This window comes from Diadema setosum, chromosome 22, assembly GCF_964275005.1.
Source record: "Diadema setosum chromosome 22, eeDiaSeto1, whole genome shotgun sequence".
Classification (NCBI taxonomy): Eukaryota; Metazoa; Echinodermata; class Echinoidea; order Diadematoida; family Diadematidae; genus Diadema; species Diadema setosum.
Window position 1 is genome coordinate 30,680,354 of NC_092706.1, and position 20,644 is coordinate 30,700,997.

Below are 20,644 nucleotides of genomic sequence, written 5' to 3' on the forward strand. Positions count from 1 at the left end.
AAAGGAGGAAGGAGGTAAAGGAAAGAGAAGAGAGGCAAGAAGAGGACAAAAAGAAAAATGGGAAGGGAGAATGAGAAAGTTCGTGAATACAAATACTTAATAGAAGAAGATTAAAGGGGATGGCTAGTAACTGATCAGTGGGAATCAGTGCGTATGCTGGGGGATGATTGTTCCAATTCTTGTGGGATTTATATATCTATTGTGTGAAAATTATTTGCTTCAGAACGGTCTCATATTCAAGTAATGTGCAGCTTAATGCCCTGTCACTGACCAGGCATGCTAACCTGGAAACATTTAACTGCACATTACTTGAATACGAGACCATTCTGAAGCAAATAATTTTCACACAACAATAGATATATAATGTACTCTTGAATGAATCCCATAAGGATTGGAACAATCGTCTCCCAGCATTTCCACTGATTCCCACTGATCAGTTACTAGCCTTCCCCTTTAAGAAAACAGAATGATAACAATATTTAGAAGGTAGGAGAACCTACATTTTAAGGAAAGAGATGTGGAAGAGGTAGAAAAGAAAGGAGGATAATGGAAATATAAAAAATTGACTGGAAATGACAGAAAAACATAACGATCTTATAGATAAAGAGATACGAAAAGAAATAGACTGATGTAAGTTAAGAAAGAAGGAACAAAACATACTCAAGTAAATCAGTAAAACGTGATGGAGGGAAAGATTTGAAAGAAAAAGATAACTACAATTAAAAACAAGTTAAAATTGAAATACATAAAAGTTAGAATGAAAGAAAGAATGAAAATACTACTGGGAAGAAAAAGGATTTCTTGAAATGAAAAGAAGGAAAATGAATTAAAGGGTATAATTATGTTTGTGAATGGAGTGGCTACAATTTTCTGGCGTTGAGGAAAATGAATCCAATAAATGATCATAACAGTATGGGCATAAATGTAATGAATGGTCATGATTATATGGATATACACGTATAATGATATATATATATATATATATATATATAATATATATATATATATATATATATACATATATATATATATATACATATATATATATAAGATTAGAAATCGCATTCATGCTTTCGTTACCAACAGTTTATTGTGGCACAAAAAAATATTTTGTAGCATTAACTTGTTTTAGTTTTTGTTGTTGTTTTTTTTTAGATACTATGGCAACCACACATGGACAATTAACTCCATAATATATCACATACTTGCTGGCCTTGAGAGTTTCTTGTTAAAACTATGGGCAGAGGTACCGAGTATATTTGTATAATAGTTACATACACATGCAGATATAAAGGGCCTCGGGGCCCATGACAGCAGGTGACAGGCCGCCAAGTTTATTTCTGTTGGCTTAATCCGGTAAAAATTAACAAATTCTTGCATGAGGGTGTGTGTGTATGTGTGTGTGTGTGTGTGTGTGTGTGTGTGTGTGTGTGTGCAGGCACGCTCAAAGATGTGCGATACGATCCTCCTTCCCCATCATTGTTATGCTATCACAACCTATAAATGTACTCACGGCTCTTGTCTATAGTTCGACATTCTGGCATTCAGACTCGGAAAACAACCACATCCATCAGCTATCCTGCAGCACAATCGCGTACACGCACATCAAACATCAAAATGATTATTGACTGCAAAAAGAAAATAAGAATGCAATAACACAAATGTATATGAGTTAGTTGTTCTTCATATATATTTCGATAATCCTTCACGACGTTCCGAACATGATAGACTTCCAACCAAAAAAAAAAAAAAAAAAAAAAGAGATTGTCTTATTTAAAAAAAAAAATGTAAATCCTGTCAAAAAGAACGGAATACTGAATCATTATGATATCAACTTCAGTATACTTTAAGGGAAGCTTCGGTTAAAGAAACATCAAGATATCAGAGAAAATAATAAAAACAAAAGTACATCAACCACAGTGAGTGCTGCATGAAAGAAAGGGAAAAAAAGTTAAATTCCAAGTTGAGACGAATAGCGGATTCAGTAACTCCTTAAACACATCAAAAGCATCTCTTCGTGTATGACATGCAGTCGTGCGCAACCTGTGGAAGATTTGAAGTCTTGTCATCAATGCCACGACTCTCAAAGTTGGCACACTATACGACAAAGTCATAGTCGCGGTTACAACATATATTGATACTGGAATTTGGGATAACATCGGCAAAGCAATACAGAAATCCAGACAAAATACCGTAAATTTTTTAGACGTCAGAGGTGCATAATCAATTTGCCACACTTTCAAGCCTAACAGATGCTTGTCATGCACGACCTAAAAAAAAAGAAGATACGTGAGATATGTCATGTACAATTACTTCTCTTCAATCATAATGTGATGCCAAATTACAGATCACGTACTTCGCAAAATAAACAGCGGATCACCTTTAATAATGCTAAATGTTGTAACCTGATAAAACTAATAAGTATAATATATAAGATATCCTACTAATAGAATAACGATAGCGGCGAAAATATAATTCAGAATATCGATTGTAAAAAGAAAAAACACCTCAAGAATATACAAGATATCTCATGTACAATTACAAGTTGTACTCTTCTTCAATCAGAATGTGACGACAAATTACTGACCACGTTACTTTGCAAAATAAACAGCAGATCACCTAAAGTGTTGTAACCCGAAAATACGTTTAAGATGTAATGTAAAAAGTATTCTAATAAAATAATGTCAGCGGCAAGAAAAAAGTCAGAATATAGATTCTAACAAAAAGAAAACAAAAAAGGTAACTCGGAATATCGATCGTGAAAAAAAAAAGAGTTAACAAGACGAGCTAGCTAATTGACGGGGTACAAGTCCGTGGCGATCTGTGTCCACAGGTGAAATGACTCTCTGAGAAGCGCTGGGACCACATGAACTCTGCCAGGTAATCCCCAATCATCTCCCGGTTTGTCGGTCCTTGTTGCGCTTTGAACTTGGCCTTGGCCCGTTGCCACATCGATTCCACTCTGTTCGTGGTGACTCCAGTGTTGGGGTCCACGAAATTCAGACTGTGATTTACAACTCCGTGTTGATACTGTCCTGGCAAGTTTGGCAGATTGTTGTACGCTCGCCACATGTCTGTCCAGACGACACTGCCCGGGGCCACCCATTGCTGGATCTCGTGAAGCAAGGTTGCCGCGTCCCGCTGCTGGACTTCAACCAGAAAACCTATCTTGCGGGCGGGTTCATATCCACCAAGAACCCATTTTTCTGGTACGGCGCGTCCGACGTTATTTTTTCGTCTTGCGAAAAGAGATTCATCGATCTCTACAAGGACGCCGGGACCGCCGATTTGGTGCTGGTGGTTTTGGAAGTATTGCACACAGACATCTCGAAAGAACTGCATCCAGTCAACAATCGTCTTGTTGGACACTCCGGTCTCCTTCATGATGACGTCCTGAGGTAGCCCTCTCGCCCGACCACAGTTCGTTGACCAAATATAGGACAGCGCAATAACCTGCCAGAGTTGCAGGTGGCTTTTCTCGAAAAATGTTCCCATTCGGATATTCACAGTCTTCCGACAGACTTGGGATGGGCAACGCCACGTGACAGCGTCAATTGCCCTGTTGTAGGGTCTTTCCCGACATGGTTGGCCACAAGCAGGACAGTCCATGTGTGTCGGAAGAAGTCCATGGTTCCGACACCAGCGAACCATGGCGTCGACGTCATGTTTGAATCGATGACCAATCTCGGTTAGAGTTATTCCTTCAAACTCTGCCTGGTTCGGCACATTTCTGCCCAAAGGTTGAGCAACAGCCATCTCACAAGATGAAAATGACAATACAACTCTCTCGTTCGAAAAGAAGCCTATAGGATGTTTCACCAATGACTGATGTGACATTGGGCGTTTTTAGGAGTTTTATACGAAAATGGGGGAGGAGATTTTATAATACTCTCTGAGGTTTCTTTGATAATTAAATCTTTGCCGCAATCAAAGGCATCCCGCTTCCTCTCTGTTTGACGTTTTGATATCTCGGTAATGAGAAACAACTTTAGAGAGACAATGCAGGTGTCTTTATTCAGGAATCATGTTGATATATTACGTAGAAACAGTGACATAATATTATTGAGTCGATTGTAATACATTGAGGAGGATGTTGATTGTTAATTCCACCGGAAAGGTGGTCTTCATTATTATTATTATTACTTTGAGTTCGTGTGCCGCGTGAAGACAGTGGAATTCGTGTCGGCATGACGAGAGTGAGAACACAGACAGGACACCGGTAGAGCTGATGACAGAATGGTGTCACTCAGTGGTTAATGGATACTTCATCTACGAAGTATTTCATGTCTTTATTTTTCCTCTGACTATACGCACAGTTGGGAAAAGGGTGGGGTCGGGGCTGGATAAGGCACAAAGTGGACAGAAGAAATTGAGAGAAGACAAGATGATTTAAGATGGGGAAAGAAAGCCGACATGTTGATAAAGACGATACGTAGAAACAGTGACATAATATTATTGATTCGATTGTAATACATTGGGAGGATGTTGATTGTTAATTCCACCGGAAAGGTGGTCTTTATTATTATTATTATTACTTTGAGTTCGTGTGCCGCGGGAAGACAGTGGAATTCTTGTCGGCATGACGAGAGTGAGAACACAGACCGGACACCGGTATAGAGCTGATGACAGAATGGTGTCACTCAGTGGTTAATGGATACTCCATCTATGAAGTATTTCATGGTTTTATTTTTCCTCTGACTATACGCACAGTTGGGAAAAGGGTGGGGTCGGGGCTGGATAAGGCACAAAGTGGACAGAAGAAATTGAGAGAAGACAAGATGATTTAAGATGGGAAAAGAAAGCTGATAATGAATAGAAAACATTACTATTATTTTTGTCTGAACAGAGGGTAGACCACACGCTTCACGATTGGAGACTGGGATCAGGTTAGTGACCTGAAATGAATGGACTCAATTGATTTATGACTGTAAATAAGCCGTCAGTTGTGGAAAGGAAAGTGTGATAGACTGAGGTTTGTAATGATAAAGGGAAGAGTGCAAGGTATGACCATGGACGTAGAAAAGAATACCTCCATGACATGACAATTGAGATGAGTGTGAGCACTGACTACAATTGATGATTGAAAAAATCAACGCTTTTCTGTTTGTTTCATTTATTGTTTAACGGCTCGACTTTGTGAGCAAATCATAAATTCTAAGATGAAAAAGTTTATTTGATAAAAATCAGTTTTGAAATGGCCGAGATATCCAAGCAAAACCTCTTCATTTTGGATACCTCTATGTATATAGCTATTTCAAAACCAATTTTCATTAAAAAATCAATTAAACCAGGATTATACAGTATGTTCTTTTATATTGTATAGGATGTCTTTTTCATTATCTAATAACAATAAGTATGCACCATTGTATATGTGTGTATAATATATATATATATATATAATAATATATATACAGATTAAAAAAAAAAAACTGGTAATGCTTTTTTGGCCAATAAAGCAAGAGTTTATTCACCAGTTTGTTTCTTCATTTCTTCATGGAGTCAATTCGTGAACTTTCATTATTTATATATAGCATAGTTTGAAGCCTGAGCTCCTTCTCAGCCAAAAGTGTACCACCACTTTGATTTGTTTTAAGGCAAGTTTTATAGTCGTAAAGGTGAAGTATGAGATTGTCATTTGTGTGAGATGATGAGAAACCTCTTATATAAAATACGAACGAGGATGTAATGCCAAGAGGAATTCAACGTTTGTTTGATGAAAATTGGTTTCGAAATAGCTGAGATATCCGAAAAGAGCGATCGTAATAAAAGGTGGGACCCACATTTCATTACGAGTGCTTTGTTTTACGCTGTTTTGTTTTGTTTTGTTTTGTTTGTTTTTTTGTTTGTTTGTTTTTTGGTGTCTTCATCAGCACCACCGACAGTCACGGATTGCTCTCAGGAGCACGCTGATTGGCTCGCGGATTGATTGGACCGTACTGATTAGCTGGCGTATTCGAAATGAGTTCAACAAACTTCCTTCCTTCCTTCACAGCGCGCAAAGCATGATATAAACATGAAATAAATGCTCGATGAAAGAACAGCGCGCCAATATATAAATAAATAAATAAATGAATAAATAAATAAATAAATAGATAAAATAGATAAGAATACGATTTTCCACCGTATATACAGTACTTGTACAAAACGTTCGAGCAACTTCATATACTTTGTGATTTCTGTCAATCTTTGAACCCATTAAAATTCGTTTAAAACCTTGCGACTCTTTTTATCACATTTTCTATTAGCTTGGCTTCTCGTCAAGCCCAAATCACGAACGACAATAGAATCATTTTTGGTTTTTGTTTGTTTGTTTTCTTTGTTGTTGTTGTTGTTTTTTGCACGGGTCAGGTCCACGGAAAAAAAAAAAACCCGATTAATAGCTCAAACTTCATTGCGTACCAGGAGCCCTAAGAATAACATGAAAAATATGAAAATTATATATCAAACGAAAAAGATTTTCTCAGACATGAAATCACTCCACTATCCTTCTATACGACCATTCACCTCACAATTTGTAGGTCCCTTCCTCTTTCCACGCAAACGGCAAGATTTGTGAAACGAGAAGTACAAATGTGAAGCGGACTGCTCATCTGCCGTCTGACTAAATCGATGTACGTTGTGTAAATTGAAGGAGAAATAAGGACATTGCGTATACCACAACCTACCAGTACGGTATCATAAGGAATAGCTGGCATGGTTCAGTTATTATAATCAGGGATCAACCACCATAATAGAGTATTATGGTGGTCGGGTGAGGTCGATTATTTGAAAATTGCATGGCAAAATTCCCTGATCTTTCTGCTTTAAATTGATATATAACACATTTTATGAAAATAATCGGCTGCGGAGATATCGATGTTTAAAAGAGAGCATGTCGAGACGTATGGGAAATCACTGTTTCGAGAAAAGCGCCCTAAAAGTTTTCCTTGCAACGCAATCGCGATCAAGGACACGCAAGTTAGTTTTCACCTCCGGACAATAGAAGGTAAACCCTAGCAACCCCCGAAATGCTCATTCAAGCTCAGCGTCGGCGGTCTCCCCAACGACCAATCAGTGACCAGGATGCCAGGAGAAGCGGCTGGGCAAAGCGCACCCCGCCCGCACGCACCAGTCGACTTGGCAGTGTGCGAGCTTCACGCTTCGGTTAGCGGCAAGCAGCAAACTGACCAATGAGATCACTCCGGTCGTTGTTAGGGGCGGAGCCTATCTGTGGCGCTCAATCCAAATTTTCGAACCGGTTTCTGCTTGGTTCAAACGCCAAAAACATGGCCCAGAAAAACGCTATTTTTTGGTCTTTCTTTTCATCATTTTGCTTCAAAATTTCGACAGATGATAGAAGACATGTCAGACTCCAATAATGTGTCAAGATCAGAAAATCGTAAGTTTTGACCAATTATGATGCTCTGATTTCAAACTCGATTTTCACGGCTTCGACCGTGCGCGACTTTAGGACCTTTTTGTTGTAGCGGGTCACAAAATTTCTGTTGTGTGCTTAATCATTACCATGAGCATTTAAAAGTACCCGAGCTTTGCTTTCTTAACATCATATCCACATGGACTTTTTTTTTTCTAATTGAAGCAAAGTTTAAGTAACGTATCTGATATCAGCTCATTGTAACATTAGGTTTCCACGGCTTCGGATCGGTGAGATACCATGAGTAAATCATGGTTCCGTGTATGCGTAAGGTTAAATTGACTTTGTTTAACACGTCAAATTACACTGCTATGCGGCAAAGTTGATCCTCTCTGAAGGATTTCAAAAAGGGTAACGTGTGTGACTGCGATGACCTGTGGAGACACGATATAAATGATTTCCTAAAGAAAATTGTGTAATTTTATTTTTAATTCAGGCACTTTAGGGACAATGGAATGAAGCACAAAAGATTTGATTTGCATGATAGTACGTTATTGAGTAAGAAATTGTTATCTGAGCACGTCCTCTTCTGACGACATGGGGTATTTAGGGTTACATGAAACTTCAGATCGAATATAATCCGAGATGTCCCAATAGCTTTATTGATTATATTTTTAAAGTCTAACCTCTTGGATGAATTGAACTGAAAATGTTGATTTCTGAGGGACAAAATATCGATTCAAACTGTATCTGCTTGAGACACGAAAATCGCAGTTTTGCGCACATTTGGGGGAGAATGGCTCTCCAATTCTCACCGATCCACTCTAGTCCTATACATATTATTTGTATATCGTTCAACAAGCGGCCATGATGTGGCTTTTGCTTCAAGGGAAATGTTGTCTTGTCTTCCTTTCCAAGTTCAAAACCCCTTGTTGAATCCTGAAGAATGTTCATTAACAAACAATCATTTACTAGTACAATGTACTCTCAGTCATGGCATAATCATTTAATACATCTGTTGCCGTCAAAATTCTTAGATCGTGCATAAAGTGTGTGAGAGGGCGCCCTACAAAATACTGTAATCGAAGCTGAAATTCTGATTTTCATTTTTTTTTTAAAAATCCCGAATATATTATGACAAGCTAGGGCCTTCAGCATACTTGAAAATGACCCCCCCCCCCCGCAAAAAAAAAAAAAAAAAAAAAAATGCAGGCGGGGGTGTCATACTTGAATGTAGGCCTAAATCATTTCTACACAGTATTTTTCAACCTTTCATTTCTGGCAGATCCTGTTTGTTGTTGCACGTACATGTTCTATTGAGGCTATTTCTAACGACATTTTTTTTTACCCTTTTTCATTAATTTTCACGCCGATTGGCTGAGGTTCGTTGTCGGGTTGTCCGTCCGTCCGTCTCGGTCCGAACGTGCGTCCCTCGTCCTTGTCCTGGTGATAACTCGAGAGTTGGGTGATTTAACCAAGGAAGTACTACAGGCGATTATCATTGTCGAATATCAAACGTTCCATCAAGATATGGTTTTGCTTTTTTTTCCATCTAAGCTTGTGTTTGAGTATGTATTACATGTATATAAGTTATAGTATTTGCTTCTTTGTGACAGGATCTATATCTTTTTCATAAGACAATCTCTTTTTTGTTTCCTTGTTGCAAGTCCGTTTGTGTTCCTTTGTGAATGTTTATCGAAAATAATATGTTGAGAAAAACACAATGTCATAATAAGACGATTACCTCTGTGTCATTATATGCTTTTTTTTCTTTTTGCAGTCACTATTTCATTGTTTCCTGTGTGTGTACACGATTGTGCAGCGGGATAGCTGATGAATGTAGTTGTTTTCAGAGTCTGAATGCCAGAATGCGAGAATCCCGATTGTGCAGCGGGATAGCTGATGAATGTAGTTGTTTTCAGAGTCTGAATGCCAGAATGCCAGAATCCCGATTGTGCAGCGGGATAGCTGATGAATGTAGTTGTTTTCAGAGTCTGAATGCCAGAATCCCGAACTATAGAAAGAGCCGTGAGTTATGGCAATTCAATGATTGGGAGGGAGGATAATGTCGCACATCACAAAGAGCATGCTTCCTCACTTTTTAAAATGATATTGTTATTAGAATTCTCTTCACCATCATTTTTATATTGAAACGAATACAAAAATTTCACTAAATCAACGTAATGAAATTGAAAAAGAAACACTTTTGCTTAATCGTACAAGACATATACAAATGAAAGGACAACACGGCATGCGTAAGCCCGCTGAAAGGACAAGTCCACCTTCTATACATAAAGATTGAGAGAATGCAGCGATACAGATAGAACACATCAGTGAAAGTTTGAGGGAAATTGGACAATCCGTTCAAAAGTTACGAATATTTTAAGTATATCTGCGCAGTCACTGCTGGAAGAGAAGACTACTACAGTGTATGATGTCACATGCGTACAACTATATAAGGAAAAAAAAATCACAAAACTTCACTTTATGAATAAAGTGCACAGTTCTTCGACTTAAATTGCTACTGACGTATTTTAAGCGTAATATTATTCCCCCTGTCTTCTGAAAGAGAGAAGTCGAGTGTTCTTTTGTTATGCGAAATAAAATGGAAATATGTTGAATTTTCTTTAATCTCTCTTTATATCGTTGTACTCATGTGACATCACAAGCTATAGTAGTCTTTCCATCCAGCCGTGACTGAGCAGAAACTTCAAAAATTCATAAGTTTTTAACAGATTGCCTGATTTTGCTCAAATTCTCATTGATGTGTTCTATACTAATATTGCTGCATTCACTCAACCCACATGTTTATGAAGGTGAACTTGTCCTTTAATAGTACAAAATTAACAAATGAAAGGATAGCATGGCATAAGAGCCTCAATAAACTAAAATATCACAAAGTATTCTTGAAATGATGAAATTAAATCCTTTTTTTTTACTTCATCAAAATCATAACCCATGTCCCCAAATCCACCCTATCCATCAATCCCCCACCTCCTCACTTCACCTACATATATCTAAAACTCATCCAGTGTTTGCACCTGTCACACACACACACACACACACACACGCCTTCATGCAATAATATATGCATATGATTATATACTGTACAGGCTAAATCTCTGAAATCTGAAAATTTGGTGGACAGATAAAGCAGCTGCGCAGTGGCCTGGAATCACAACAAAAGTATACAAGCCGTTATTAAATCATCGTTACCGGATCAAACCAATAGAAATTACCTTGGTGGCCTGCCAAACTAAAATATATAACATACACCTTGTATAACGAAGAATCAAGAAGTAAACTTGTAATGTATTTCGCCAAAAAGAATGAGTTTATTGTACTCAAATTTTCGGTGGCCTCTTCGTTATATTAAAGCCAATACATGTATTCGCGACATGTTTGGACCTCTGTATATAGTGTGTGTATATATATATGAAGAGTTTGTTTGCAAAAACCGATAAGTCCATATTTGTCAAATGGAGATATTTGCGATTAAAGGTCGAGAAAAATAAAGAGAATATTAAGAAAATATATATATATATTAATATATTGTATATGTATATATATATATATATATATATGAAGAGTTTGTTCGCAAAAACCGAAAAGTCCATTTTTGAAGATTTTGAAGTACAGTCTCTGTCATAAAGTACAAAATAATACCTTTTAAATTATATATTGGTCACTACATATAAAGTTACATTTTTGAAGTTATGGTCAAAAGAAGCAAAAATTTCTTATTATTCTATTTATTTTTCTTGACCTTTAATCGCAAATTTACCTCCATTTGGCAAATATGGACTTATTGGTTTTTGCGAACAAACTCTTCATATGAAGAGTTTGTTTGCAAAAACCGATAAGTCCATTGTTAAAGATTTTGAAGTACGGTCTTTGTCATAAAGTACAAAATAATACCTTTTAAATAATATATTGGTCATTACATAAGGTACATTACTGAAAATATGGTCAAAAGAAGCAAAAATTTTCTTATTCTCTTTATTTTTTTAATCTCCATTGGGCAAATATGGACTTATCGGTCTGTGTATATGTATATAAACAAACATAACTATCATAAATTATTCATTGGATCTATTTTCCCCAAAGCCTTCAAAATGACCATACCCTCTATTCTTTCTCTTCATTTCAGGAAAATTAATCCTCTTTCTTCCCAGTAGTATATTCTTTCTTTCCTTCATTCTCACTTTTTTTTTGTATTTAAATTTCATTTTGTTTTTATCTGTAGTTCTATGTTTCTTGCAACTCTTTCCCTCCATCGTGTTTTCCTAATTTTCTTGTTGAGTATGTTTTGTTCCTTCTTTCTTAACTTACATCAGTCTATTTTTTTTTGTAGTTCTTATTCATCTCTGCAAGTCTCATATTTTAGCTATAATTTGCACATTATCTTTTCCTTTTCCCTTATTCTCCCTTTTTTCTTTCTCCTCTCTTATCCATTGTTCATCTCTCTTTCTCTTCAATTCAGGGGGAATTTTTTTTCCTATGTATGTATATTAATTTTTTAAATGGCACATTATTGTATCCACGTGTTTTCTCCTCCGTCTCCACCTTCCTTTTCCTTACCCCCTCCCCCCTGCCTCTCTTCTCTCTCCCAATCTTGAGTCATCCGTAACACACAATTCACAATTCACACTACACACACACACACACAAACAAACACACGGATACACAATATTGAACAATAACTCTGGAAATTACGTACTACTTCGTTGCCGCAACACGTCGATTCATGCCAGGGGAAAGCAAAAAAAAAAGCAAAAAAAAAAAAACAAAAAACCGTGATTATCTCTTTAGAGATACCATAGAAATATCGCTGTGATCGGTATGGATGCGATCGCTAGCTACATTCAGCTCATCTGCGCCTGCCGCTGTAGCTGTACGATACCGAGCCAGCTAGATGCGGCGCTGCCGGCTGGAATGGGTACAAGGTACGTACGTGTACGTACGTAAGTGACCGTACCGATTGATTGCTTGTGTTCAAATGTGCAATTTCTCCATCAGAAGTGTGAAAACGGCGAGTGTCCACCGTCAAAACTTAACAAAAGACAATATGATGCCTAGATGCAGGTAATTAGACACTGTTGAACATTTAGGGTGAGTTTGTGCATGTTTGGAGACCATTTGACAAACAGGTGCGAAAGTACACTAGCGCCAAACCAACGGCTATTTCGTGGTTTAGGTCCCCACTGGCTGAAAGTGATTTTGTTGTTGTTGTTTTAGGTTTAATGGCAATCAGTCATAATTTTGACTATTTTTGCCAGACTATATAATATATATGTTTCCCTATAGATTAATTATCAATATTTCTTAACAAATTATAATTCTTTCATGATATATTTGTTTTATTTCCAACCATATTTTTATTTTGATTATAAAAATTTTATTGTTATCCTCGCTCAGTCAAAGCGGCCACGTTGCCACCCTCGGTTCTGTCTTACCAACCCGGCGAAGTGCGTTTCGCAGGCTTCTCAGGCGTGCGCCCTAGGTAACTCGAGAAAGACGGTGGCGACCGTCATGCCTGAGCGTGTGGAGAACAATATTCCGATATAATCCAAATCCAAATATATTCATTTTATTTATCTTTTTTTTTAATACGTAGCGAACATTTGTGGGCAGAACCAAGGGTGCAAATGATGAAGATATATGCACTGGTGGTAGGCCTATACCTTCAACATATTCTAATGTATATAATAAAACATCTACACCAATCTTCCAAATACTGATATACAGTAATACTTAACATACTGCGGCATATAATATAATATGCATGTGTGTATATGCCTATATACACACACATACCTACTCATGTATACATCTGAGATCATACAAATACACATTCACATAATATCAATAATTCACTGTTTTACAAATTTTACAAAATAAATTTTCTACTTTACACTTCATTATGAAAATACTACATTATAATCTTTAAGGTTCGTCAAACTTATCCTTGACTCAAACGATTTGTCCTGTACACAAATGTGATTATGGAATTTTGAATATTTCGATTTTGAGACGCTAAAAGTTTAATGATATCAGAGTCACGATTTGTGTTGGTTTCTGCCATTAACATGGCTCTTTCTATTGTATATTTCGGGCATTCTATTAGAAAATGTTTAACTGTTTCAGGGGTGGGGCAATAGGGGCAGTTTCCTGTGGGGTGTTTTGCTATTTTTGCTAAATCATAGTTAAGGCCGAGACAGCCCATTCTCAACCTGTGTATAATCATTTCATGCTGTCTGGAAAGATGACATGTGAATGGGTGAAAATTTACAGATGATTGGAAGGTTTTTAGAAAGGAGGTTGAGTTATTCCACTTACTTTGCCATTCTGTTTTATACTTAGTTACAAGGACTGACTTTATCTCTGAAAAACTAAGGTCATTGTAGATTTCGATAGGTTTCGTCAAGGCTTCTTTAGCTCGGGAATCAGCGGCTTCATTGCCGTGAATTCCACAGTGTGACGGAATCCATTCGAGTGAGATGTCCGTGCCTTTATATTCTAGACGAGTGACAATTGTCCTGATTTCAGTGATGAAGTTGTCGTCGTACGGTTGTGATTTGATGGCTTTAAGTGAGCTCAGCGAATCGCTGAATATGACAGCTCCTGTGTGGAGGTCTAATTGCTCAAGCCAGTTTAGGGCGAGGATGATTGCAGATAGTTCTGCTCGATATGATGATGTGTGGTCACGTAATCTTTTGCATTGGGAATAACGAAGTGATGGCACGTAAAAGGCGGCAGCTGAATTGCCTTCATTTGGCAATTTGGATCCATCAGTAAATATGTGAAGGTGATGTTTCCATTTGGAATTGATCAGTTCTAGGCTCCATTGTTTTTGAATTAAGGGGTTGTCGTCTTTATTGAGCCACTCAGTTAGCTCTAAGGAGATTTTGATTTCGCTTAAGTGCCAGAAGGGGATTTCTGGGGGAGTGAGAGGTTCGAGTTTTGTTGTGATATTTGCGCTTTGAATTCTAAGTCCGAAAGGTTTACGTGATTTTTTCTCTTTCATATACTCGTATTGCCAGCAGTTTTTTGTGCTTTGTGATACCGGATGGTTTGCGATTCTCGTCAAAGACGCATGGTATTTTGTAGTCAGCATCTTTCTTCTGATGCATAAGGGGAGTTCTCCCATTTCTACTTGAAGGGATTCTAGAGATGTGGCGGGAGCTGCACCAGCACATACTCGAAGAGCCTGATATTGGATGGAATCCAGTGGGTTTTTTTTTGAGCTTTCTGAGGCGGACTCATAAGCTTCACATCCATAGTCGAGAAGAGATCTCCTGATCAGTGCGCTGTACACCATAAGAAGGGTTTTAGAAAAGTTACCCCATGTAGTACCCGCCAGACTCTTTAAAATATTTATTTTGGGTTTACAACGATCAACAACGTCATTTATGTGTGTATTCCATGTTAATTTTTGATCAAAAGTGAGACCTAAAAATTTCTGACTTTGTTGATATTCCACTACATTATCATTTATTTTTATCTCCGGTTTTTCAAGTTTAATAGAGTTTGTGAAAATTACTGGGGTTGTCTTTTTGTCGGATAATCTGAAGCCCCATTCGTTGAACCAGGAGTTCAATTTTCCAAGATATTCATTGATTTTTTTGCCAATGAACTTTACATTTTTCCCTGATTTCCAGAGTACGCAGTCATCAGCGTACATTGACATATTTACAGCGGGATCAGTGGGTATATCATACATCATGAGGTTGAAAAGAAGGGGACTGAGTATACTTCCTTGTGGAAGACCATTACTGATGGTTTGGGGACTAGAATTTGTGTTTTGGATCCGCACTTGAATTGATCGGTTCGTCAGGAAGTTATGTAAAAAGCGAACTACGTTCCCTTTTAATCCTATACGTCTTAGTTTGAATATAAGTCCATCAATCCAAAGAGAATCAAATGCTTTTTCGATGTCGAGGAATACAGCTAATGTATGCTCCTTATTTCCTAGACTTTTTTGAATGCTATTTTCCAAGTTGACTATGTTGTCTGTAGTACTACGTCCCTTCCTGAATCCACTTTGGAGCGCTGGAATTAGATTGTGTTTGTCTGAGTACCACGCATTCCTTTTATCTACGCACGCATTCCTTTTATTTACAATTTGTGCCGCGTACTACTAGTGGATTGTTGTCCCACACATAAACATCTGTGTTGCCTAGTTAGCGTTCAACTCTTTCAACCTGCGTACCGCGCTGCACGGTGGTTCTAGACCTAACTGTATTATCAACTCTTCTTCGTGAAGCATGGCTAACGCAAAGGCAATGGAGGTGGATTGAAGGGTACCGATTGAAGTCCCCACTGCGTACACTGTACAACGATAGTGTTGGTGTTACGTACGTGTGCGAGGTGAATTGAATGAGGGCGACCCAAGGCCTAAACCACGATTTTAAAGCCAAATCAACATGTTCATGACATTATAATAATAATATTAATACTGTAATAGCCTAGATAGTATTTCTACTTCACTCTAAAGTTATACCGAAGAAAGACTAAGGCTGACCACTTTTGAAAAAAGAAGAGAGGAGACATAGTCTACTCCAATCATACAGAACATCGAACATGCAGAACATGGCAGAATATTCAAAAACATTGTCATTGACAATTCAAAACCTGAGATTGAGAACTATTTTGAACTTGCCACTCGCACTCGTGGTTATCGTAGAACAAGAGGCCATTCCATAAAACTAGCCAAAGCAAGGAGTCGCCTGGACATCAGGGAAAAAAAAAACTTTTATAGCCAAAGAGAATAGTCCTAGTAAATGAGTGGAACAAGCTTCCACAATCAGCTGTTGATGCCCCCACACTCAACCTCAAGAAGGCCCCATGGGACCCCCTTATGCCTGCCGCGATTTTTTTTTCCGTAACCCTAACGCGTCGAAATTGCCAATTGTGTCACTTGAGCAAAGACTATCAGTGTACTGGCTGGTTTTGTACGCATGCGCTTGGACTAAAATAGGCATACTGTACTGCTATACAGTATGTACAAGTGTACACTATTATGCCAGTGGCATGGTCGTCTGCTAACACAGAATTAGATTCGAATGTGAATGGCACGCCCTTCAAACATAACAACGTGTGTGTGTGTGTGTGTGTGTGTGCGCGCGCGCGTGTGTGTGTGTGTGCGTGTGTGTGTGTGTGTGTGTGTGTTTAAAAAAGAAGGTGATTCAGCAGCACAAGTGTTTGCGTAAAGGCATATATGGATTGGCTTGAAGTTACTAAGTAATCAGAAAGCCTTTTCTGAGATATTCATGCAGAATTCTATGTCAAGTACTAGTAATACGCACGGTATGATTTGTTATATAGACCTATATTGTACTATGTGTTAAGAAAAATATGATTTAGAAGCACAAGAGATAAGAATTCAGCTGCTTATTTTTGTTCAAATTACTGTAAACATGGGCCTGATATCGATTAAATTCTAATAAGAATATCATTTAAAAAAAAAGTTTTTTGGTGTATTATTCTGTTCGCACTGCAAGTATACACTCAACAGTAACACGTTCCCATTAATCGAAGTTTCAGAGGAAACTGAGAAGTGAGGACACAAGTCGTACATGGTAAATTGGAGCTTTATTCGAAGATGCTTCACATGAGTAAGCCGTTTAGCAACTCATTTTACAAAACTCAGCACTCAGTATATCATGTACAACATAAGCAGGGAGGTGACTCACCTTGCTGGTATAATAGCAGGGAGGTGAGACTAAAAAATTCTCTCACCTCCTTGGTACACGTGAGGGTGCCTTTTCAAATAAAAGTTACAAATCACTGGTCACTTTCACTGACAGCGATCACTTGTGTTCAGATTATTTATGGGCTGCCTTACGCGGCAGCCGCAAAAGTGGAGTGAGCGTCAGGTGGTGTCCGTTGACAAGCCACGAATGATTTTTTTTTTTTTTTTGGGGGGGGGGGGTAGGATAACAGTGCTGCATGATGTGTACATAGGCCGTGAGGGAAGAGAAATTTCATTTCAATTCAATTCAATTCAATTCGATTTTATTGTCCCTTTCTGGAAATTTGTTTTGTTAGCATGCATAGGCCCTGCAAGTTACATCGATACATACATATACAGAGCACACGTTTAACATGGATACATGATAAACACACAAGAGATATACAGCAATACAATGTCAATGTCATTGTCAGAAATACATAACGTTAAAGAAATAGTAATCTGTATAAATCAACGTTGTGTTGGGTGTGGTGTGCATTAACATACACACATGTGTAAATATGTATCAGATTTATAATAACTATATAAAACTTTTAAACAATATAAATTAATACGACTTTATGTCCACATAAGTGATTGTATATAAAAAAATAAAAACAATGTAAGTCGATGTTTTTGACAAAACCATATAATACATCCAGACGATTGTTCTTTTGTTTTTGTTTTACAACAGCTAAGATACTGTATGATGTAGTAATTTGCTAGTCAATTTGATGGCGTTAACAGCTGTCTGTGAAGGGTTAGTGTATAGGATCGAATTTGTATAACATCAAAAATCTACGGTATAAAGATGTTAAAAGCAATGACAGTATTCAGTGAAACATTGTGCCAACATCCATGTGACGTTATGAATGGTTAGTCCAGCGTGGCACGACATGTGCATGTATAAGGTTGAGCCAACATTGATTCGAAACCAAGATGTTGACTCCACTATAGGCATTAATCACCTACACAGTTTTCAAAAATTCATTCTGCCCCCTCCCCCGCAGAAAAGTGGTGTTTTGATGTGCTCGTCATTGCACTTAATTTATAAAGAGTATTTTGATAATTTTCTCCTTCGTAGACATTTGCAAAGATATCATTGAGAAATTTATTTGAAATGTATTTTCCATGATGTTTTGATGAAGTAATAGAACTGATGTCACAGAGGTTATTTGTAAAATATTTGCAGTGATTACTATAGAGGGTGAATTTAGAATGGAATACAAACATGTATTTTAAAGGTCCTATTTACCGTTGAGAACAGTGATTTAAAAATGTTCAAGATATCCCTTTTGATGCATATTATGTGTAGGTCATTTCGTTGTATCACAAAACATCCTACCACATAAAACGTTTTCAATAAACCATGAAATATAAGGAGATATCACATTTTTCTCACTAAACCATAACTGTAGACGGTTTAATCTGGAAACATTTTTATTATAACTACTGAACACATTTTGTATATATCTAAAAATACATAACATCGATGATGATGGTTCAAATATTTACATTGGTTGTTTCTATCCCTAATGTACATTTAAGAACTATTTTGAAGCACCAATGCTGGGCTTTTGTTTCATATGCAAAAGGTAAATGATGCCTTTACGTTAGAATATGAAATTTTGCATACATGTACTTTCTTTTCTATTCTCTTGTATAGGAAGTCGATAGATTGCCTAATTTTCTTGATCGATTATAATTTGTTGAAAATTAGAATGATACCTTTCTTAAGAAAGTTTTCCTCAAACTTTAACCAATCATATTCTCTTATTTGCCAAGTTTTTTTTTTTGAGAAGTTATCTTTAGTTTGGACTTCCCCTTACTTTAGGTTTCAAACACAGACCTGTAAATTCATCGTTTGACGTTGTATCTCAGATCAGCAAAAGTTGTCGATTTCTACAGCCTGAATGCATTAGGATGCGTGCAGAAAATGCACAGAAATTGGTTAAGAAAAACATATAGCACTAATACTAAGGTAGTCTCATGAGCGGTTGAATTGGCAGAAATTGATGGAACAAACTTTATGAACATCCCAGCTAGCAGACGGAGGTCAAAAAGACGTCTTAATTTGGTCGCAACTACAATCGATGGTCAAAGTTGTCGCAAGTCTGAAAATGACCAGGAAATGACGTGATTTCAACGTCTCTTTGAAACGAATTTATCACGTCATGTTATGGACCTCCTGATGTGTTACGTCAATTTTCCGACATATTTATTACCTAATATTGGTGACATATTGATGACGTAAAATTTACGTCAATTTTGCGACGTAATTTTTACGTCATAAACACGTATTAATGACGCAATCTACGTTGGTTTGCAACGTATTCATAGCGTCATTTAAATGACGTCTTAATACCGTAATATTATACTTTGTTTTACAACGAATTTATGACATCATATGAGCGACGTATTAACTGAAATTTTCTTCAGTTTTGCGAGGTATTTATAACGTCATATTAGCGACGAACTAAAGACGTAAACTTCAAGTCAATTTTGTGACGTATTATTCACGTCGTATTTACGACGCATAAGTGAAGTAAAATTTACGTTGCTTTGCAACGTATTTATCACGTCATATTAATGACGTATTATAACGTGAAATTTAGGCTACATTATTTTGGGACGTATTTATGACGTTAAATTAGCGACATATGAACGTTTTGTTCCCGTCAGTTTTGTGACGTCATATAATCAAGCCTACGAATTACAGTTTTATAGTTATATCAGTTTGCTTTCCAACGTGTTTATCACGTCATATTAATGACGTATTATAACGTTAAATTTACGTTGTTTTGCGACGTATTTATGACGTTATATTAACGACCTATGAATATTGTGTTCACGTCAGTTTTGCGACGTCTTTATGACGTCATATAATTAGGCCTACGAATTATATTTTTGTAGAGTTATATCAGTTTGTTTTGCAACGTATTTATCACGTCAGAATGACGTATTATGACGTTGAATTTACGTTGTTTTGCGACGTATTTATGACGTCATATTAGTGACATATTAACGTTATGTTTACGTAGGTTTTTCGACGTCTTTATAACGTCACATAATTAGGCCTACTAATTATAGTTTTATAGAGTTATATCAGTTTGCTTTGCGACATACTGTCGTCAGAATGACGACATTTTCACGTCATTACTGTCGTCAGAAAGACGTCGAAACTGTCAACAATAAGACGAATTTTTGTTCAAATGGAAGATATAAAAATGACGTCATTGTTTAGACTTCAGAAAGGCGCAATAATTGTCGTTTTTTTCACGTAGATAAGCGAAGAAAGCAGACATTATTTAGACGTATCAAACTGACGCCAGAAAGCCGTATTTCTGCTCAAATGGATGACGTCTAAAAGACGACATATTTGTGACATCTTTCTGACGTCTGGGTTGTTATACAAAGACGTCATAAAGACGTGTAAATTACTAATTTAAAGACGAGACTGACGTCAAAAAAGTCTTTTAGACGAAAATAAACGAAGATACTGGACGCCATATAAACGTTTCAAACTGACGTCAATATGTTGTATTTTTGCTCAAATG

General features: G+C 37.1%; 1 protein-coding gene across 1 annotated transcript; it reads right to left on the minus strand.

Moving 5' to 3' along the window:
• Nucleotides 1-2,787: 2,787 nt before the first annotated feature.
• Nucleotides 2,788-3,756, minus strand: LOC140245302 (uncharacterized). Its single transcript, XM_072324887.1, has one exon. It carries the CDS (start codon nt 3,754-3,756, stop codon nt 2,788-2,790), a length of 969 nt encoding a protein of 322 aa, XP_072180988.1.
• Nucleotides 3,757-20,644: the final 16,888 nt, after the last annotated feature.

Excerpts from the sequence above, each read along its gene's own strand:
- LOC140245302 (XM_072324887.1), bottom strand. The coding sequence starts at position 3,756 with ATGGCTGTTGCTCAACCTTTGGGCAGAAATGTGCCGAACCAGGCAGAG.